The sequence below is a fragment of the Coffea arabica genome, chromosome 5e (assembly GCF_036785885.1).
Source record: "Coffea arabica cultivar ET-39 chromosome 5e, Coffea Arabica ET-39 HiFi, whole genome shotgun sequence".
Classification (NCBI taxonomy): domain Eukaryota; kingdom Viridiplantae; phylum Streptophyta; class Magnoliopsida; order Gentianales; family Rubiaceae; genus Coffea; species Coffea arabica.
The window spans coordinates 3,320,462-3,343,472 of record NC_092318.1 but is presented as its reverse complement, the minus strand read 5'-3'; the positions used below and the strand labels follow the sequence as shown (position 1 = coordinate 3,343,472).

The 23,011-nt window shown below is 37.0% G+C and overlaps 3 protein-coding genes and 1 long non-coding RNA gene across 14 annotated transcripts; 1 reads left to right on the top strand and 3 right to left on the bottom strand.

Moving 5' to 3' along the window:
* Positions 1–2,136: 2,136 nt before the first annotated feature.
* On the bottom strand, positions 2,137–3,155 carry LOC140006827 (uncharacterized). The gene is made up of 4 exons (XM_072049483.1): positions 2,952–3,155; positions 2,631–2,859; positions 2,471–2,525; positions 2,137–2,272 (listed from the first exon to the last, which is right to left on the bottom strand). Exons 1-4 carry the CDS (start codon positions 3,153–3,155, stop codon positions 2,137–2,139), a joined length of 624 nt encoding a protein of 207 aa, XP_071905584.1.
* A 2,814-nt stretch (positions 3,156–5,969) lies between these two features.
* Positions 5,970–7,992, bottom strand: LOC113722714 (uncharacterized). 2 transcript variants are annotated; one of them, XR_003456799.2, is made up of 3 exons: positions 6,913–7,992; positions 6,582–6,727; positions 5,970–6,383 (listed from the first exon to the last, which is right to left on the bottom strand). It is a non-coding gene; the product is annotated as an uncharacterized lncRNA (long non-coding RNA). The 2 variants fall into 2 exon arrangements; XR_003456800.2 differs by having other exon boundaries at positions 6,582–6,714.
* Positions 7,993–8,663: 671 nt separating this feature from the next.
* Positions 8,664–10,340, top strand: LOC140006826 (uncharacterized). Its single transcript, XM_072049482.1, has 3 exons — positions 8,664–8,944; positions 9,105–9,807; positions 9,891–10,340. Exons 1-3 carry the CDS (start codon positions 8,664–8,666, stop codon positions 10,338–10,340), a joined length of 1,434 nt encoding a protein of 477 aa, XP_071905583.1.
* A 3,559-nt stretch (positions 10,341–13,899) lies between these two features.
* Positions 13,900–22,420, bottom strand: LOC113722711 (uncharacterized). Of its 10 annotated transcripts, none has more exons than XM_072048294.1 (7): positions 22,036–22,420; positions 18,442–21,469; positions 17,370–17,687; positions 16,143–16,230; positions 15,964–16,052; positions 15,497–15,820; positions 13,900–14,805 (listed from the first exon to the last, which is right to left on the bottom strand). In XM_072048294.1, exons 4-7 carry the CDS (start codon positions 16,177–16,179, stop codon positions 14,167–14,169), a joined length of 1,089 nt encoding a protein of 362 aa, XP_071904395.1. In that variant the 5' UTR covers positions 16,180–16,230; positions 17,370–17,687; positions 18,442–21,469; positions 22,036–22,420; the 3' UTR covers positions 13,900–14,166. The 10 variants fall into 10 exon arrangements, with proteins under 10 accessions (XP_071904395.1, XP_071904396.1, XP_071904399.1 ...); XM_072048295.1 differs by having other exon boundaries at positions 18,442–21,377; XM_072048298.1 differs by having other exon boundaries at positions 17,370–17,745; positions 18,442–18,499.
* Positions 22,421–23,011: the final 591 nt, after the last annotated feature.

Genomic DNA, 23,011 nt, shown 5'->3' with positions numbered 1-23,011 from the left:
GATGTCCAGAACCATCAAGTTACAGAAAACTTCATTTGACGAATATAATGCAGGAAGAACGTTGAATGTAAAGGAAAATGCGCTTACCGTTGAGTTGAGCAGTAAAAGATATTTGAGAATCCTCCCCTAGACGGCTTCAATATATACAAAATATTTGAAAATCCTGCACTTTGTTCGCGATTGCTGAGGTGATGGGTAGATGCGTGGCAGAGCGATGCCGGAGACGGTGGTGGAAGAGGGAAAATGTTAGGGTGGAGGTGAAGGGGATGACGCAGAGCAATTAGATTAGAGGTACTTGCGGTTGAGGAAAAGTGTCTAATTAGATAGCGAGAGAGGGCCGCTTACCTAGTTGACCCGGTTTTAATTTTTTACCCGCTAGGATCCGCGTACTAACCCGAATAGGAGGTGAAATTATGGAATTAGAATTGTAATTCTTAGGTCTTACTAAAGAATTGAATTTGTGGAATTGATGGCTCATAGAATTCAAATTGAATTCTAATTCTCTCACATAGATAGCGTCCAAACCGAAGATTTGGAATTGATGCTCCAATTCTAATTCTAAGCCTCCAATTCTATGGGAACCAAACACACCCTTATTGTATTTGCGTAGTTAAAATATTCACACTCGATCTTGCATTTAATTGAGAGTAAAGAATTTGGTCAGAATTGCAATCGGTTCATTAAACCGGCTAGTTCATTAAAACCCATTTAACCAGTTGGCCGTTAAATTGATTGCCTCCGCTGAATTTATGTAAACGGTATTTTGCACCAAACAGGCAGCAAGCAGACTAGTCGAGAGTGTTTTAATATTGAATGCATTATTTCTAAAAACTGCCAAGTATAACGTGGGGTATATGTTTATTAAATATAAATTGAGGGAAATGCTATTTCTCATTTTAATTATATAGTTTTCATTAATTAGACTATATGATAAAACAAATTGTGAGAGTGCAAAAAATAAAAAATAGAGTCTTAATGAAATTTTCCTAATGTTACATGCTAAGTGAATAACATAAATTTAAAGTGTAGCTATAAAATTAAAAAGAATTTGTTATTAGCTATGTCCCAATCACCGAAAAATAATTTTCACTCTAGCCACTACATACATAGGTGGTACACCTAATAGAAATTCGAGGAGTGACAAGTTCTATTTCTCCCCATTTCAAGATAAAATGATTATTTCAAGGTTTTTTTACACCATATTATAATTTATTTATACCGCAATTCCAAGTTATTTATACACAAAGACAAATTTGTTTGGAATAGAAATTAGTAAGGCCCCATCCACCACCTAATAAGTTGGCACCACCAGGCTTTGTTTTTCACGCTATTAGCTATAACTACATTGGATGGCGAAACTATAAAAGTTGCTATGGGATTTACATTTATTTTTCATTTTCCCTTCCTTCTTCTTCTATTTTCTTCCCACTCTCTCCATTTCTTCTAGCATTGCTTTTAACTTTCTTATTTTTAACTAAAAATACGAGACAAATAGGTAAGTGAACATTAATTCCCTATTAAAAAAATAGTTTATTACAAAATCTAAATATTGAATTTGAAACTTATTCGTCAGTATAAAACCTACTTACCAAATATTCCTTAAACTTTAAATAGTTAATGCAAGAAACGTTTGGGGTCTATCGTGTTGGCTTGTGAGAAAAAAAGTGAAAAAACACTTTTTGTGGAATAGACCCTTTTACCTCTGCACCGTCTAAAATTGTCGTGGACTACAATAAAAGATGCAAAGAATGTCATCAAAAGCTGTAGACAGTAGATTATTTGGGATTTTTTTAAGGTTACTTTGTAAGATTGCATAAATATGAAATAAGTGTTTGGATAGAAAGTAAATCGTGTAAACTATCGTTTGGACAGGTGCTCATTATTGAATTTAATCAGTTGACTTTGACTTTGACAATTTTGACTTTTACGACTTAAAATATAAACCGATTCACACTTAATACAGATACCGTACACATTAATTTATTAGCTTGGAAGAAGAGGCCATTTTAAGTACACTCCATCCATCAATTGTACTGTTACTAACAATTATTTATCGGTGAATTCAAAAAACACCTAGTGGCATCATCGCCCCTGTGCTGCGTACATTTGAGTCACTATGTAGTCTCGCTTGGCCATCTATTCTGCAAGCTCTGCAAGAGATACATTCAATGCGAACGGTTGTGGTACTGGACCGCCTACTTCTGGCTCTTCATTTAAATGCACATCCTCTGCTTCGAACCGTTGAAAATGGTCATCTTCTGGCTGGTGCATCCTTAAAAAGTTGTGTAGCGCACAACAAGCAATGACTATAGTTATTTGAGTGCTCATGTAGAAATTATCTACCGGACCCTTTAAAAATTTGAATCTTTTCTTTAGCACACCGAACGTACGCTCAATGACATTTCAAAGCTGAGAATGCCGAGTATTGAACAAGCTCTTTGTCGGTGATTTGGGGCCCACGTTTTTATACGGGGGCATGAAGCCAAGAACATTCCTATATGCCGCATCAACTAAGTAGTAGTTGCCTAATTGAAAAAGTGAAAATAAGTTAATCAAACATGCCAAGTGACGGGAGTTTAGCATTTAAAGCATTTCATTTATTGACTTGGAAAATCTTGAGGATTAATTACCAGGTTGCGGCAGTGAAAAATCGGACGGATATGCTAATGCAGACTCCAATACTTGCGCATCATGTGTACTTTCCTCCCATCCAGCATACACATAGATGAAGCGCATGTCATGGTCACACACTGCCAGAACATTTTGTGATTGAAACCTGTGCCGATTTGTATATGCCATTTGCTCGCCTGTCGGAGGACAAGCTGAGATGTGGGTGCCATCCATTGCTCCTGCGGCATCCTAATATTCATGAAAAACACATATTAGTCATTTAGTTTGTAATAACAGAACAACAGCAACCCCTATGATAAAAGCACTTCTGTATACATTACCTTGAACCACGGATAAAAAATTGTTGAGTTTGCAATTCGTGGATTAACTGTAGTCTGGTCACCCAATCGTATTATTTCAGCTGCAAATAGACACAGGCCTCGGAGCACCTTTTTTATATTTCGGTTAATCGTCTCGATGGATCGATCAAAAATACTCCCCAACACACGGTGCATATGCTTGTGGCTCACCAACATTAAGGTCATAGCTAGCGCCTCCTATATGGGCACGCGGTGTTGGTAGTTGTGTGGAACGTACTGGCGCTCCACAAGGAGATCTAAAAGTTGCAGAAAATTATCAACTGTGATACGCATGTTGTCTATTGATCGTCTATGATGACTGTTCAGTAATCGCTCCACCCATTGTCTATTCGTGACCGAGCCATCATGTTGCGGAATTGGTTGATTGTTCCTTATGTGTGCAAGAGACGGATGCATTAACATTAACGAGGCACTCATAAGTAGTAAGGCCTCATCTTCCTCATCTTGCCTCATGCGATCTGAATTGCATCCCCTAACACCCCGGCGGTTGTTTCATGCCATGATAATTGAGTATATATCTGTATATATTTTTATAAGTGTGTTTTCATGTGTGTATATCTAATTCCATAAACTTATTTATATACGTGTTTGTGTATATATATATATATATATATATATATATATATATACAAAATTGATAACCAGCACATAAAATGCCATTTACTTAAAAAAACTCAGCACATTAATGATGACATCAAAGTTTTCATCCTCGTTTCGTACTAAAAATGGCATAAAGAGATTTGTTTGCACCAAGGACCAAAAAGTAAAAAAAAATTATGCAGTCGATGGCTTTTATATCATAGGGATTATTTGGATTTTGCATGATACATATTCAAATTGACTATTTCAATTCAATTTTTGACGTTCAAATTTGTATAACGCATAGAGTATAAAAGTTTTCCATACAAGAAAGAAAGAAACACAGAAATTGCAATTAAGGGTGACTGGGCAGCATACGTCTGGGTTAGATTTCATTTCACTTTTGAATTTACTACTTACCTAATGTGCTTGATAACCACCACGTATTTTGCAGATTGCTACACTGATCTAGTGTCTCTGACAAACTATCTAGAAGTGCAAAAATGTGAAATATGTTGGTTTTGAAAGAAATCCTTTAGATTTTTTTGTTCAACTTGAGCAGTTTGTAACTCAAGAAACCCACTTAAAAACAAACTCCAACAAATGTGCTAGTCCAAATAGTTCATTGTGAGTTGATATGATCAATTAATCCATTTTAAAATAAATGGGCATTGCACCTTTAATTTGATTTAAGACCCACATAAAATTGGTGCAATTTGTAGGCCGAAATGTTAGTTGATTTTTCATTATTTAATTTAAGTTAATCAATACCAATTTATTTTATTTCAATATTGACTAAATAAATTATTTTTTTATTTTTTCATTTTTCCCTAGTAGGGAAGGATGGAATTTAAGAGGCCAAGATTGAGCTTATGGTCTGTTTGGTTCACAGACTGGATGAGATGGGATGACTCATCCTTGGATTATTAATCCTGGGTTGAGTTATCCCCGGATAAATAATCCAAGTTATCTAGTGTTTGATTGGTTCTTATATGTTGGAAAATAATCCTATCTTGTGTTTGGTTGGAGAGTGGATGAGGAAGGATTACTATTTTAATGACCAAAGCATCCCTTAATTTGTAGATTCTTTTTAATACAATAATTTAATATTTTATAAAATATTAATAAAATAATTTAATATTTATAAATTTTATTAAAATAGAGTAGTTTAAAACTTTATAATTATAAAGTATACCAAGGGTTTTGATATATAAAAATTTGTATTCACTCAAACTTAGCCCATTCAACCCCTTAAAAATAGATTTTGACCAAGCTTTTGAACCTAAATTTGAAATTCAATTAAATAATGGGCCAAGTTTTGGCAAAATTGAGGTTAAATCGATTAAAACCTAATTCATTTAAGAGCTTTCACTGAGCCGAATTCAGGCTAATATAGAAGATTTTTCTTTGGATCGGGTTTGAGCTTGTTGAAGTCCTCATTCACAAAGTCCAATTGAAAAGAATATATATTTATATAAATTTCATTTAGAAAATAAGGTTAGTAAGGGTAATTTAGTCCAAGGGCAATATAGTCCTTATATTATGATATTAGTATGGCAAACTAGCCAAAAATTTTTAATTAGCTAATAGGGGTAAGTCAAAATTTTTAAAATAATGAATAGGGGCAAATTAGTCAAAAATTTTAATAGAATTAGTAAGGACTAATTGGTCTATTTATTATGATATTATTATGTGAGAGTATGGTAATATAATAGCTAATTTGAATTTGAATCATTCATAAGGATAAATTAGCCCAAATATTGTTATATTGGTAGTAGGGGCAAATTAGTCAAAAAAACTTTAAAATTAAATAGTAGGGGCAAATTAGTCCATTCATATTATATTATCATGTGAGAGTAGGATTATATAATTATAAGAGTATAATTTGTATTTTTTGTAAGGATAAATTAGTCTAAAATTTTATCATTCTATATGTTAATCATCTCAGGATGACTAATCCCATCTCCCCCATGAGATTATTTTATCCCATGAATAAGGGATTAATTCGATTAAGTAAGATGTGTCATCTCATATATAAAATGTAACCAAATATGGGATGACACAGGATGATTAGCCCAATCCCGTGTCATTGTATGAACCAGACGGACCCTTAATACCTAGAGGTCCTGAGGCCTTTTTTTTTTCGGTCTACACATTACTTGTAGATTCTTTGTAACTCACACAAAAAGGACAAATAGAATATAAACAAGAATTACTATAATATAGGATAAGTTATTATAAGGTAACATAACATCAAATTTCAGAAATAAAAATATGTAGCCACTGTTCAGTAAGCATAATATTTTAAGTAAAGTCGAGAAAAATGAATCCAAGTCTGACTATCATCCAGCACAAGAAGCCTCATTTCCGCTTTTTCAACATTCATAGCACACAAAAAGAGAAAGTAAAATCATGCATTAATACAGTTCATGAGTAACATAGAAAAGGTACATGTCCTCATAAAAATGGAGACATCTAAGGAGCACAAATCACCTATTTAATATAGTTCATTGCTGACCAATGAGATTTGATATACTCAAACAAGGGTATACCAATTCTGCAATTAGACACCATATGCAAATGCAAAATTTCTAGCCTGAGATATGAGCAGCCGCATTTCCTACTCTGTTGTACACAACTATACAACTGCACCACCTTGAAAGAAAGCTTGTAAAGAAAGCTATACAGCAATTTTGCAGCAACTAGTTCTGTTTCAGTCTCCTCTGTCTTTCTCAATTACCACAGAGCTCAGCATTTAACTTGGTTACAGAGTCCGCAAGGGGTATAACTTGAAGCACAGATCCAAAACTTCTCCTGAACAACAAAAGAGGAGGTCAGCAAGGGATGAAACTTCCAAGCATCAGAAAACTGAACTTCAAGAGGTTTAAATAATGCATAACAAATATCTACTGTTCAATGAGAAGTGGACAAACTCATGCCATAAGAAAGGAAAGCATCCACCAAAACTATTTGGGATGACTAGATAGATCCACATACAAAATGTAGGAGTACCTTAGATAATCACCATCCAACCCAGCAACTATTACAGTCTTGCCATCACGGTAAGCAGCTTCACAGCAAAAATCATAAAGGTCTTCAAAAAATTGTGCTTCGTCTATACCAATAACTTCAAGATGATGGTGTACTATAAAATAGGACTGTCATAATGGTCAGATGAAAAATTATTTTAAGTTTTATGTTCCTTCTAAAATATGTCGTCATTTAGCATTCTTGCAAGATAGTACATGGCAAACCAAACATCATATGCATGCTCAGGCAGTTGGTACCAGACCAAGATGCAGCACTAATTCTCAAGTACAAGGTCAATTTCAACAGAGCATACCTTCTCATATGCCTCAGTACCAAGCTTTTGTCTGAATGATGAAAGATTCGCCAACGGCCAGCATTGCAATTTTTCTCCATCATGTGTAAAAATTCAATCCAATGCGTATCCAGTGTCCTTATTTGATTTTATAACTGCAACACTGCTGCAAAAAACCAATTAGAAAAGAATGAGAAAGACAAAGGCAATGTTTACGTCAACAAGTATCCTTGCTATCCAGAAGTTACAGTTCCAGCAGGTTGAATAGCAATGTCAAATGTACTAAATCAGTATCGAGTTCTAATCTATTTCCCAAAACAGTTTTGTGTAAAGGAGATCCCTGGACATCATTATAGTAATTGAAGACATGATGTTCAAAAGCCAACCTTCATGCCAAGGCTGCCAGCAAAATACCAAAAGGAATAAACTAAATACGCCCAAAAGACAACTGAATAAAAACCCCAAAACAGCTAAAGGTGACCAGAATTTAGAATTTCTTTACTTGGTTGAAGCTTGGTTCAATTTCCATCATGTGTATTTCAATATTCTCTTATATGGACAATAATCAAACGGAGGGTAAGGAATTTTCTTTTTCGTCTTTTCAATAGAACAATAGAACATGCCGATTTCCTCTTCATATCGTTCCAGCAACGAATCAGATAACAGTTTCAGAACACCTACCAAGCCTCAATTAAGCATGCCCTATAAATTGAAGATAAAAAGACAGTCACCCAACTTAAATCAGGAATTCAGACAATAAAGAATCTGTTTTACAAACCACCAGAAAACAGTGAACTTGAGTTATGAACTTTACATTGACGCATACATTTGTTTGTTGACACCGTGCACTCAAGACAATGCCACTGTTTAACTTCACTTGCTCAAAATACTTCCGCTTTGAAGTCCTCTAAAACTAGTGCTAATTAAATACAGTGTTTTTTTTTTTTTTTTTTTTTGTCGACGGGGTGGGGTGTCCGGGTCAAGTCCGTAAAGGCGGCCCGACTAATCCCCACTCCGGCCCGGTCCAGCGCCCCAACCAGACCTAGCACGTTAAATGCACGGCGAACTGATGTTGCTGCGGAGATTCGACCCCAGGACCTAACGGTCCCGAGGAGGAGGCGCCAACACCAGCCCATTCACGTGGGGGCAAATACAGTGTTTATTCAATTAACTTATTTTACACTTTTAGGTAAAATGTAATTACATGACATAATGTTTATCCAATTTTCAAATTCAACCTGTGTATATGTGGTCATGGCATGCATCCAAACCCGCTCATGTAAAGATTAATCCTAACTTACATCATGTTTAAAGTTTATTGAATAGCTTTTTCATTTCTTTTTTATGAAGGTTATGATGATTTACTTTGATACAGTACTATGCAATTCTTACCCAAAAAGAGTACTAGGAATTGGCCAAATTCTATATCAAACAGGCTAATACCGTAAACGGTTTAGAAATTTGTATTGAAAAAGGAAAAACAAAAAGAAAAGAAAGAAACTTTATGGCTTCTTTCAATATATCCCCACAAGATAGTCATATCAAGAAATGGTTGTGAGCAGAGTGTGAAAGTATAAAATTATCACCCATGGCCAAAACATTGTATATTTTTTCAAAAAAAAAAAAAGAGTAGTCCATTTAAATAATTCTTTTCAAATACAGAGCAACCTAGATCTTCACAACATCCCAATTCTAATGATGATTGTAATAATGCTGCACAACAGCAAGAATCAGTTGTAGATGAGCTAGGCAGACAATAACAAACAGTTGGGATGGATCCATGGTCACAACAATCAGGACTTGAAACTGAATTTGAACATCAGCAGCAGCCTGAGACAAAAGAAGAACAACCCACGGATGTGGGAACTGGAAACCAACAGTCGCGGAGGAAGAAGCAAGTTAGAAGGAGAAGAAACAACAATAGAGCATCAGGAGAAGAGGCAGCTCCTCATTTAGATGATGTCCATGCATTAGATAAAGACACAGTGGTGACTGAATTGCATAGTGATGCTGGCTCCTCAGATGAAGAGAATGATGATGACTGGAGGAATAGGTATGTTGATTTCAATCCGGAGAGAGATCTAAAAGACCCTAATTTTGAGTTTCACATAGGAATGAAGTTTGAGTCAGCTGAACAGCTAAGATTAGCTGTTAGAACATATTCCATCATGAAAGGAAAACCAGTAAAGCCATACACAAATGAAAAAAAAAAGGTTTAGAGCAAAATGCAAACCTCCTTGCCAATGGTTTGTTTATGCTTCAGTTGAGAGGGAACTTGGAATAGCTGATTTGGTTGTCAAGAGCATGAATAATGAGCACACAAACTGCAGTCATGTATGGAAGAACAAGAATATTTCTGCTAAGTGGCTTGCAAACAAGTACATGGAGAGATTTAGATGTAATGTTGAAATGCCTCCAAGATTATTAAGACAAATAGTTGATGAGGACTTCAAAGCTGAAATTTCAAAATGGGTGGCATACAATGCAAGGGCAATTGCTAAAAAGGAGATTCAAGGGAATGCAGAGCAGCAATATACGGACATATGGAGATATTGTGCAGAAATTAAGAGGACACACCCAAATACCACAATGGAAGTTATGTTTACTCCCTTCAGACAACCTGGATGCAACCCAAAATTCATGAGACTTTATTGCTATTTGGGACCATTAAAACAAGGCTTTCTTGACGGTTGTAGGCCCATTATTGGGGTTGATGGATGCCACATAAAGGCTGAATATCGGGGACAGCTGTTGACTGCTATTGGAGTAGATCCCAACAATGGATGGTGGCCCATTGCTTGGGCAGTGGTTGAGAGGGAAGCAACTGAACAGTGGAAATGGTTTTTTGAGCTGCTGAAGAATGACTTGCAGATTGAAAATGGGTACAGCTACACCTTTGTTTCTGACCAGCAGAAGGTATTAACTCCTTCCCTTTGTATATGCACAGTACACAGATCTGTTTCAATTTACTAATGCCTTTTGTTTGTAATAATTTATAGGGTCTTGACCGAGCATTATCTGAGGTACTACCAAACAGTGAGCACAGATACTGTGTGCAGCACCTGTATAACAACTTCAAGAAGAAACATCGTGGACTTGCCCTGAAGACAAAACTGTGGAACATTGCAGCAAGTACTACTGAGGGACTATTCAAGAAAGCAACAGCAGATCTGGAAAAATTTGACAAGGAAGCATATGAATGGGTGAAGAAAGCACCACATCCCAGTCATTGGTGTAAGACTTTTTTTTCAGAACATACTCGATGCGATATGTTGGTTAATAATTTGTGTGAAAGTTTTAATGGTCATATACTTGAAGCTAGGCAGCAGTCAATTATCAAAATGTTAGAGTCCATTAGGATATTTCTGATGGAAAGGATACAGAGAAGGACAACTGCAATGGAGAAGTTTGAATTGTCCATTGGCCCACTAATCACAATCTGCTGTTGAGGAAAGTGAACATGCACAGCATCGACAGCAGGAAGAAGTTGTACAAAACCAACAACAGTCTCAGAGCCAAGGGGCTCATCAACAAAGGAAAGCAGGAAAACGAAAGTTAACAGATTCAGAAAAGGGGCGGATCAATGCCAATTATGCATATTTAGGTAAAGAACCTCCTTTCACTGTTGGAAATTGGAGTAGAGCTGGTACTAGAAGAGGAGGAACTTCAGCAACAACTACCAGAGGACAACCAAGAGTCAAAAGAGGATCAAATTGAAGAGGAAGTAAAGCTATAGCTAGATTGAGACATAATTCAACTACATTTTGTCTTTTTGTATGAAGTTTGTTTTGGATTTGATATGCTGACCTATTACGAACATGGTCCATATGTACAAACAATTTATTTTGTCCAATCTACACAGATTGTTCTATGTTAATGCAGCACTTTTGTTTAGTTCTTATGTCTCTGTCATTTATTGATGAAATTAGTAGAACTGAAATGTGTTGTTTCAAACCTTTTTTGACACCAAATAATAACTATTTATTCATGTGAACAATACAACTTTTATACATCAAAATGTTTATACAGAGGGGTACAAAAGGGGCTTTATAAAGCCATTTGCCCTTTCCCTTTCAATATGCTACCATTACAACAGAGTAGCTATTCTTCAAGGATTTTCAACGATGCCACAAATTTGTAGCATGCCACCAGAATTATCTATTCTCATAACTAACATTGCTAAGACAACTATTAGCCAAGGCAACACTGCGCATCGAATGAGTCGCTTATTGGCTGATTTGTACTTGGCAATTTCAGTTTGAAGTGGCTTCATTTTACCCTCCAATTTCACAGCTTTTGCTTCCCACTTTCTTGCAGCCTTTTCAAATTCAACCATTTTTTCCTCCATTCCAATGATCTTTCTGAGTAGACCCGGTATAATCATTGTAGATCGAGCGTACATTTCATCATCTATCCAACCCCAATAGCCACAACCATCCTTCAAAAAAAAAAAAACAAATTCATTATATTTCTTACACAATAATAAATTAAGTATCTAAAAAAATGTTACAAACCTCCCCCAATGCGCATTTGGCAAATCTTCTTCCCGGATTTTGTGCAGTCCATGAAGTTATCATTACTGTCTTCATCCCACAAACACAAGTAGGCAAAATGGGTGTCAACGATGTAGGTGGCATGGATCTTGCTGGCCCGGCTCTTGGTGGCATTGATCTTGGTCCTGCTTCCTCTAATCCAAGTTAGGCTTCTTCCATTTCTTTCTCTTGTAGTTTCTCTCGGGTAAGTAATATTTATTAGCTTTATACAAGAAGAACAAGAAGATCTATTTTCAACTTCCTAAATTGACCCTACCTTTTGTATTGGAAATCGCGCAAATGGACACCTCTGCGAAGTTAACGACTAAATCTAACAGAATGGGTTCGAGTCTACCTTTTATACAGTTTGATGGTCAAAACCAGCCTTTTAATAGTTGAGTGACCAAAACTCGACGATGGCAAAAGTTTAGTGGCCACTGGGATAATTTGCTCTTAAAAAATTTGTTTAACTTGAACCAATTTTGTAGCTCGGTTGGCTAGGTGGTCAATCACTCTTCAAGTACTCCCTTTGCCAAGGTCATGAATTTGAATCCTAGCCTTGGCAAGTACATAGTATTCTTATCACAGAAAAAATGATTTACTTTAAATTACAAATTATCTTTCCATATTTATTTGATTATTATGAAAATAGTGCCACTTTTTGTCAATTATCTGCGCCACGTAATAAAGGAAATAAATTGATTGGAAAACTGGCTTTGACATAAAGCACATATAAAGATCTCTCCAAATACTTGCACTGGGACAAAATTTCACCAGCCCTGAGCCTTAAAATGGTGTATTTGGACTAAATCCACTAATATCGTAAGCTGGATACCTTTTCGAAAATCAAAGACGAAGGAATTGGTGACAAGACGGGCACCCCATGGACCTTAAACCCAGGATGAACACCCCACGGTCTTCCTCCGATGTGAGATGGAAGCCCAACCCCCCGTGCACACCCTCACCAAATATCGATTTGTCTTTTTCCAGTCACGGAATTAAACACACATACTTAATAAGTATTCATAGCATAATAAGTATTCATCTCTTTTAAAGATCAAGGCTTTCCTGATGCTCTATTGTTGTTTCTTCTCCTTCTAGCATAGGTTTTTGCAGATTGCTACACCCAATCCCGTCATTGAGCTACTACTCGGACAATCAACGAGCACACTACCAGGAAACAACTTGATCGGTTATTCGTCAGAGCTCTTCTGATCGTGAACTAGTTCTGTGGGTGTAGAGCAAGCAATTGGGTTGAAATGCATATGATGGTACTACGAGTTATTTGTAGGGTGTATGGATGAACTTCAATTATCAGATACATGTTAAGATTCGTGAGTTGCTCGGTGACAGCCCCAGCACCAGTGAGCTACTACTTGGGCTCACAATTATCGAATAACTCCAAGTCTGTGGAAAGCATACGAGCACATGCACTTCCCCATTTTATGAAACTTGTATCAAGTATAGGTGGTCGAAGTATGGCAGACATGACAAGTCCCTGAATAAAGCCAACGGAAACATGACAAAACCTATGCTAGAAGATCGTTAAAAGAGATGAATACTTATTATGCTATGAATAAAAAAGTCATCTGCGGTGAGTGTCCTGACAGTTCCTACTCCAACAGAGGCAAATACTCCACAGAGGCAAATTATTTGAGATGACAACGGAGTGTTGTTGAAGAAATTTCCATGCACATGAGCTTTTATACATGTAATGCTTGTTGGTGACACATACACATATATAGTCCTGCCAAAAAATAAAAAGCATGACTGGAAAGCACATGACTGGAACCGGCAATAGCACTATTTTTTCCCTTCTTTTCTATTATTTTTCATTGGGCCCATCTTCATTCTGAACTTGAAAAGCATGACTGGAACCGGCAATATCATGACTGGAAGCTTTCATATGCTGACTGGAACCCGCAATATCCTGACGGTTCTTTTTCACTTGCCGTTTTACCTGATTTGTGCGTTTGGAATAAATTCAATTAGTTCCCATAATTGGTATAAAATAGATTAATTAATGTGAGCAGCTTGTGCTTAATTTTGCGACTGGGAATTGCCCTATTCGACGTTGTAAAACTTGTCACATGCTTAGTAATTTAGAAACCTTAGAATCAGGAGATCGGCACAAATGCATTCAGTTAAAATCCCCAACTAGTTCTTTCTCAGGATTAACTTCACGTTTGAGAAAGCTCATTAGCTAAATCATCGTACAACATCATATGGAAGCACTTACACAGAAGACAAATAATATGATAAATAACAAGGAATCAAGTTAAATTAAAAAAAAAAAAAAAAAACAAATCCATGCTCGTCTGTCCAATGAATATCATCAACGTAAGACTATTCATTGACAAAATTTCACCAGAACCAAATGATTAAAACAGAATGGTATAGAAAAACGCATAACAAACAGAGGAGAAGCAAAATGATAAAACAAAAAGTATAATGATCCTTACTGACATAATTCCTATGAATGAAAAAGTCATCTTATTTGAGTGTCCTCACAAAGCATACTCCACCAAAGTGGGGTAAGAAAATACACACCATAGAATTAAATAAAAGTGACGGCTGACCCCTATGTTACAAGCATCAAAATTGGGCAGGCAGCCCCAACGGGAGAAGTTGTGACCAGTCACAAACTTTAGGCCAACAAGAAGTAAAGAAAAATCAACTCAAAGTCTCAGCAACACACATAATTAAGTTAGTACAAATATACTCTGTTTTCAACAGCTACAACTCAAGCCAAGCCTTTCTCCTGCATCAACTTAAGGATATAGCCATACCGGTCAGCTGCAGAAGCCCTGAGGAAAATAACTCGTTCCCCCTCTCTGTCACTATTGGCATAATGACAGTTAGCATGTATCCTCCAGTTGTCCGGAATCTCCATTGTGTCAATCACATCCTGGCATTGGATTACACTGTATAGGGACTCAAACTCCATCCTACTCCGTCTGTCCTCAAGTACAACTTCGGAGTAATTTCCAATTTTGCTAATAGCATCCTCAAGTCCAGTGGATGACCTTGTCAATTTTGACCCTCTAGTCCCCTCCGGTTCACCGCTGGTCCCCAAGCTTGAGGCTGACCGTTTTCCTCCAACAGCCCCTGGAACTGGCGGAACATAGTACACGTCCCCCTCATCCCCTTGGACACCCATGCTCGCCGGATTAGGGGACATCGAGCTAGAGGCTTTACCTTTTCCCTTCCGGCTCCTAGCAGAAGTGTTGGCTCTTTCACGGCGAGGCGGTTCCGATGGTACTACCTCGCTTGCACATTGGGCACAGCTGCCTGTCGCGTGTCTTCCAAGAAGAAGCGGTGTGAGCTGATCATACCAGTAGCATGAGTTCTCTTTTTTGAAATCAGCATACGAGGAATTTGTCTAACATTATTAAAGCAATTCTGAAGTCAGCACGAAAGAAAGACAACTGGAATACTACTTAACTACTGGAATTCATAGATATAACTCCAATAGAGATGCATTTCAGTTAATACGAGTCAGAAAAAATGAAAGCCATATCATGTTTCTTCAAGGCATCCATCAGGTCAGCAGCTTCATATTCTATGTGGCAGGGCAACTCTTCCCATTCTAGGCAACTAAAGGAGAAAATTGGGAGACACCCGGCAGTTCCTATATGTTACCAGGTTTAAAAGATAGCGTCTAGTCCATGACCTGATTCCAACTAATGAGTTTCAGAACTGTGAAAAGTAGATAAAGCAGAAAAGCAAATTGCATCAGAGTACGAATTACAGTAGAAACTTCCTTCAAAATTTATGTCCGCAGCAGAATGTCAAGTAACAAGTGCCAATTTCAAGTAAACATTTGGTTCCCAGTTCAAAGTTTTGGCCCCTTTTTCTACCAAAGTTCAGCAGCAATTCTAATTGTCTAAAGGAGACAGCTAAACAGAAATCCAAACTAATCCTGTTGAAAATCACCACGAATATCCTCTAAACCAAGGAGACATTTTTTAAGCAAATTCCTGAAATGGGAAGTAGTTGATTGCAGCTATAAGCATTCAAGAGCATCATAAGCAAGTAAATTAACAGAAGTAAAGGCATCTATAATTCCACACCTGCACCAAGTTTTGCCAATGTTCTTCATCAGCAGTGAAGCAGTAGCTGTCCTCATTCCACCCAACCCCGGTCTCAGATTTTGAGGATATCCCACGCAGATTACAGAACAAGTCCCATTTTTTCTTGATGTGATAGTATCTGGTCTGCAATTGCTGGCCAGTGACGGTCATGATGCCATTACTTACCAAATGGCTTGCCAACATGTCGTAGTTTGTCTCAAGCAACTTCTTGTTGTCCCACCAGTTATTTTCCCTAAAGCTAACGTATGCTATGAGGAAAGCTTCATCCATTGCATCGGTCCATTGAATCCTAGAAGCCATTTGCTGAAATGTGGGGGAGGAAAAAAAAATGTAAGCGCAAAACAGATATTAAAAAATATTTTAAAGCGCTATGGAAAAATGAAATCGACAAATAATAGCTGGGGAAAAACAGGGCAAATTTTAGGGAACAGTACGAATTCACTTGCCTCAACGTAGGTGGAAAGACAGTCGATGTAGTTGTTGGAGGCAGTTGACGAACGGGAGGAGCAATCGGAAGTATAGCTAACAGGTGAGGCTACAAAATTCCAACAATAACTAGTTAGACTCAAATAATTGGCATAGAAAATTACTTGAGAATACATATATACATGCAAGAAGGACATACAATCGCAGGAAGGCTTCTTCCTCTTGTCAGCGGTCATAACCGAATAGCTAACAGCGTCACAACTAAAGTATGGACAGCAGCTGGAATCCTATATTATTAGTCACGATTCTTCAGCAATTTATCTTGTTGTACAGATTAACAGTAAGGGCCAAAATATTAATGATAGGAACCTTTGTAAGATAAACATCTACAAGAGCATATTAATCACAATTAATTTCTTGAAAGTATAGAGGTTATGCCAATATTGATGTAGCACAATTTCCATCAGCATTTAAGGGGCACCAAATGTAAAGAATCCTACATAGTATAAGTTTGTCTTTTATGCCATTTACAACAGTTTAAGAACAGGCCCATCACTGGGAGCGGTGATAAAATGTAAGCCCTGAACAGGGGTAAAAATGTTCATCACAGAAAGTAGTCACTTGTTATTGTATTGCAAAAGGTCTTGGTTGTTATAGAGATACAGGAAAAAATAATTAAAAAGATATCCTTTGGAATGCACATCACTAACCAAACCACATAATTAAGAGCCACGAAAACAGTTGTCAAACCATAATCCAAAGCTAAACCATGAACCCCAAGAGATATCCCTCGTTTATGTCAAATCTAACAACTAATCAAGAAACCCATCTGGTCCTCCAGTTTCATAATCCCCAGAGCATTCTTACCATATCCCTATCTTCACTGATTGTCACTTTTTTGTCAGTGATCTTATTGCTGCCGGCCTCAGTCGTCAGTCCTCAATCTTGTTTTCCATTTTGTCCAAATAATCTCAAACAAAGAACATTCGTAACCAGTTTTGCACTACCAATACAGAGTACTAGTTTCACGGTACCCTAAGCTAAGTATCAACATTCTATAAACACCTCTACAGAAGCTTTTGGCATTTCATTTCACCGAGAAAAACATATTATTATCTCAAATTTCAGACTTTTAACAGAGTGAGGAACAATTAAACACGGAGAATTCAAAATTCCATTGACCAGCAAAAAGAACTAGGTATCATAAACCCAAAAAATTCCGTTGGGAATTTAATCACACTATTTTTGTTACTTCCTAAACCCAAAAAACCTTAATGCCCACTATTATTTTTCGGTCTCTGTAAATTAGCCTTAATTGTGAAGTTATGCTGTTAAACATAACTACAGAGTTGATTCCGCAAGCACTGTTTCAGATTCAGCCATGACAATTGCTAAGAAGTAGTTTGCATACTGTCCGGGAACATACCTGCCGGAGACCTTGCCGGAATCACAGCTGGAGTGTTGCAAATCCAAATTGCCGCTGGAGTGGTGAAATTGCCAAGCTGAATGAAAACCACCACCACCTTCAGTCTCGCAAGCAATTCGTATCAAGCGTGTTGTTGTTGGCCAGGAAATCGTCCCAGCTGGATCTGCTTGGAGCTCTTTGGCCGGTGGGAGCTAGATGAAATTGGGTAAAAAATGGCTTAGAAGAAACTCTGCACGTGAAGCCTGTCGGATATTTTGAGGAGTAAATGGCTTTTACTCCTACAGCCAACAGATACTTTTACTTTTCCATCAGAAAAGCCTGCCACATCAGCACGTTTTGTTTTGTAGTAATTTGTTTGTACAAAAGGCTGCTCAATCTGAAGGCATCCAATGTGGGTAAAATAAGGGTGAAAAAACTTATACAGTCCAAACAGTTATTTTCTTTTAGGTTAATTGTTAAAGATATTTTACATTCCAAACAGTCCCAAAGCTCGAGATCCGGTAGGAGTAGTCCTAACTCCTTAGTAAGGAATCCGTTTCTTCTGAATAATACAAAAAAATATGCTTTCCAAATCATATTGTGTTCTATCCTTGCATCATTTGATTTCCAATACTCCTTGTACCCCAAAAAACCAAAGCAATGGCTGAATTGTTTGTTCCAAAGATAATAGATGAATTGGGTGATGTTGTCGTGAAGCAGCTTGGGGAGAAGGTTAACCTGGTGATGGGGGTTGAAGAAAAGGTGGGAAATATCTCCTCTAAGTTGAAAACAATTGAAAAACTTTTGCATGATGCAGAGAGAAGAAGGCTGATGGAGAAACATGTTGGCATTTGGCTCGAAAAGCTTGAAGATATAGCATATGAGATGGATGATGTGCTGGACGAATGGAAGATCAAGATTCAGAATCCAAAAACCGAGGGAACTCATCAGAATGCAAAGGATGAAAGCTTCCAACAATCAGAAAACAAGCTTAAACATGTTTAAATACTGCCTGAATCGATAAGAAAAAGAGAGCATCCACCAACACTATACGGGATGACTAGATAGATCCAGATGCAAAATTTAGTAGTACCTTAGATAGTCACCATCCAATCCAGCATCAATCACAGCCTTGCCATCATAGTCAGCAGCTTCAAGACAGAAATCATAAAGGTCTTCAAAAAAATTGTGCCTCATCTATACGAATAACTTTTAGCTGTAATCATGGTAATAGCAACCACTAAGGATACTGGTGTACTGCAAAATAGGACTGTCATAATGGTCCAATGCAAAATTCTGAAAAGTCCCATATTCATCATAAAATATGCAGTATCCATATTGGTTGACACAAACAATGTGTCATTGTTTAGCATTCTTGCAAGATAGTATATGCAAACCAAATATCATATGCCCAGGCAATTGATACCAGACTAAGATGCAGCACGGCATCTCAAGTACAAGGTCAATTTCAATAGGGCATGCCTTATCATATGCCTCACTACCAAGCTTTTGTCTGAATGGCAATTTTTCTCCATCAAGTGTAACAATTGAATCCAATGCATACTTAGTGTCCTTATCTGATTTTATAATTGCAATACTTCTGCATACAGATACTCATTACATAAGAATGAGATAAACAGAGGTCATGTTTACATCCACCAAAAATCCTTTCTGTCCAGATGGTACAGTTTCAAATGGGACAAATAGCAATGTCAAAATAACTAAATCAGTGTCAAGTTCTAATCTATTTCAAGAAACAGTTTTGTGTAAAGGAGGTTCTTGGATATATAATTTATTATGGTAATTGAAAACAAGATCTCCAATGCCAGCCTTGATGCCAAGGTTACCAGCATAATACCAAAAGGAATAAAACAAATACACCCAAAAGACAATTGGCCTAGAACCAACCAGATACCAAACACCCCCCCCCCCCCCAACCCAAAAAAAAAAAAAAAAGCCCCAACAAGAAAGGGGAAAAAAATTAAAGGGAACCAAAATTTAAAAGTTTTTACTCAAAGTGAAGCTTAATTCAATCGTGTTAATTTCAATTTCTCTTACATGGACAATAATCAGATGCAGAGTAAGGAATTTTCTTATTTCTTTATGCCAAAGGCCAACAGAACATGTCGATTTTCTCTTCATATTGTTCCAGCATGCGCTATAAATTGAAGATAATAAGACAGTCAACTTAAATCAGTATCTCAGGCAATAAAGAATCTGTTTAACAAACCGTGTATGATACATTGGTTGTAGAAGGATTCTAGAACTTTAGAATGTTAAGACACCAGAAAATAGTCTTCAACTGATTAAACAGTTAGAACTGGAGTTACATATGTTGAATTCACCCAATAATTGACCATAGAAATGGTAACTAAAAGTTTCCATAAGATCAAATTGTCTAATTTGCTAAGAAGCCTTGAGCACTCAGAACACAAAAAGCACATAAAGAACTCGAATGGAAGAAATGGCATCTCAAGCGACATGATTAACCAAGTGCCAGTTTCTACTAACTCCAATACATTCAATCCATAAACCTCTGCATAAAAAGTTCAGACATCCACCGTGAAGCTCGACTCCTGAATAACTTCCAGCATCACCTGAATATGATCTGAATATTTATCAATATCCAAACGGTCCTCAATATGATGTAATGGCAAAGACCCTTCTGAATCTTTCCTACATATTTCACATATAGGTCTTTTCCTAACCATTAGAGGAAATATAATGACCATAGAAATGTTTATCTCCTTCTCTAATTATAAAAAAATTAGTATGCATGACACCGAGGATGAAGTAGAGTCCAAGAATTTAAAGCTTTCAGAAGTTCCCCCCTCCTAAAAAGCAGCAACCCAATCTACAGCATTAGCTGCATATATGATGGCATAGCTCAAACTTAATCCTGTCAACTAATTACTTGGCATGAGGAATATACCCCATATCTTTCAGGACACAAGTCAGATCTTCATTTAACTGATAACTCCTCAGTTTTCTCATGAGTGTTATGCTCCATAAAGAAAAAGTGAGCCTCCCTTTGAATTTCAATCATGCTATGACCAGGCTCCTTCTTCATCTCAGATTCATTCATCACACTCCTAAGCTCGGCTACATTATCCCACAAACCAAAAGAAGCATAAGCATTTGATAAGACAACATATTTTCCAGCACTTTTGGATTCCAACTCAAAGAAGTTCTTCGCTGCAAGCTTTGCCAAGTCCATATTTCCATGAATCTTACAAGCCCCAAGTAAAGCACCCCATACAAAAGGGTGCTCCTTACAAGGTGAACTCATGACAAACTCATAAGCATCCACTAACCTACCAGCAGGCCCTAACAGATCAATTTCCCTTTGGCTGAAATCTGCAATCTCTAGTCATTGAGGTAAAGTACTCCCAGCCTCTGTTCACCAAACCTCCATGGTTACAAGCAGCAAGAACAGCAAGAAATGTAACATGGTTGGGACTAAAACCTTCATCTAACATCCTATGCAAGGATTCTATAACCTCTACCACTCTTCCATGTTGTCCATATCCAGATATCAAAGTAGACCAGGTAACAACATTTCTATCTAGAAACTTCTCAAATCCAAGATCCCCTACAGAGAGCCTACTGCACTTGAAATACATATCCATGAGAGCACTATTAACTACAAGGTTTCCACAAATTTGGCACTTGATCCACAGAGCATGGGCTTGCCTGCCCTGTTCCAGGATTGCTAAAGAAGCATGAGCCCTAAAGATTGATCCAAAGGTATAATGGTCTGGTATCAAACCATTTTTTATCAGCTTATGGAACATGCTCAAGCCCACCTCTTCCAAACCTTTCTGCACATAACCTACAATCATCGAATTCCATGAGACCAAGCTTTTCATTTGCAACTTATTGAAAAAAAGAGTGTGGGCTAGATTACGATTTCTGATTCTACTTGAACCCCTGCCTGGCATAATATCTGAACAGCCTCCACTACCGTTCCTGAAAACAGCAATCCTTCAAAGTCTCATCCAACTGAAGGGTAATCTCTCTAGCATCAGCCTGAAAACTGGGAATGTCATCAACGATGATTTAATTTGACAGCAAGAACAACTCTAGTTCCCTTGTTCATCTTCAAAGAAGCGGAACAGGATCTGGAAAAAATTATTCATTCTAGTTGTATTAATACCAGTAATTACAATCACATAATATGCTCAAGTTGTTGTTTGAAAATCCCTCCAAGAGTCTTACAAAAGACAAAACTTTAGCCTTTAGTCATTTATGATATATAAAAACGTTCACTAATTGACAAACAGTCTTCACTGGAAAAATTACTCTCGTGGCCTACATTGATACCATTTACTTCAGCTATATAAACAATTATATACTTGTATCCATCCCTCATGCAGAACCCACATATATTTGTAAAAATTATACAGCCTAAAAGAAATTTTTTTTGTTTTAATACGGCAAATAATCAATACGGCTCTTACCCAAGCACGTATAATACAGCACAAAACCCACATACATTAGTACTTTTTGCTGTACTACTTCAGCAATTTGTCAAGTGTTTATAAGTCAGAGCATGCAGTTTCCACTGAGAATTTGACAAACTAAGTAAAAAGTGCAAGATTATTAAGAATAAAAGCGATGCTAATCAAGATATGGTAATTAGTAAAACAACTGTGAAATTGAAAATTGAAAGAAAGGGGAACCTTACCTTCCATATACTACTGTCGGTCTAATCCTCCTGAGAAGAGTGGAAGGTTTTCCGGCAAACATGGGTCCCACGATCACGTGAATTTCACCAGAAGAAGAATAAGCAGCAGCAGAAGTAGCTTCTGATTTCAAGCTTCGTATCTGGCAATGCTGATGACTAGGTTGTGGGTTTAGCAGCCAAAAACCGAGGATTTTTTACTGGTGCTTTCAGGAGAAAATATGGGCTTTTGAAGGGGTGGTGGTGGCAGAAAAGGGAATTTTGGAGAACCCATTTGATTCTTGAAATCAGCAGCATCTGGGAACACTCTTGAATTTGGTGGATTGTTTCTCAGGAGTGGAGCAGGGGAGGAGGGGAGGGGATAACTTGTTACAGGGGTATCGGGAAAGGGTTCGGGCTTTGGACTTTGGATCTGGGCTTTGGGCTCAATTAATAGTTATTGAATTTTAACGAAAAAAAAAAACTAAAACGTGATGTTTATGAAAAAGAAATAGTAATATAATAAAAGATGGGACAGAAATTAGCACAGATAGGAAGTAAGACAAAAGATTCGTTGTAAAATTTTTACATGTTATAATTTGACGAGACGTTTGGTTTGTGGGTTTCTTGCTAAAGTATGAGTGCTAAAATTAATCATAGTAGTACTAATTATTTAGTTAATGTTAATCAAAATCAGTTAACCCAGGATTTTTTACTGGTGTTTTCAGGAGAAAAGACAAATTCAAAAAATTTTGAATTTTCAGTGAAATATGGTGAAATATATGGTGAACTTCATATATTTCACCACTGATTTCATGAATATATGGTGAAATATATTTCATGAATATGAAAAGATGGGCCCACTGCCAGAAGTTCACCATATTTTCAGTGAAATATATGCAGTGGCAGAGCCAGAAAAAATTTTCAGTGGGGGCAAAAATAATTCTAAAATTTTTTATCTATTCTTTTTTAGTCTTTTAAGGAAAAAAATATTCACCAA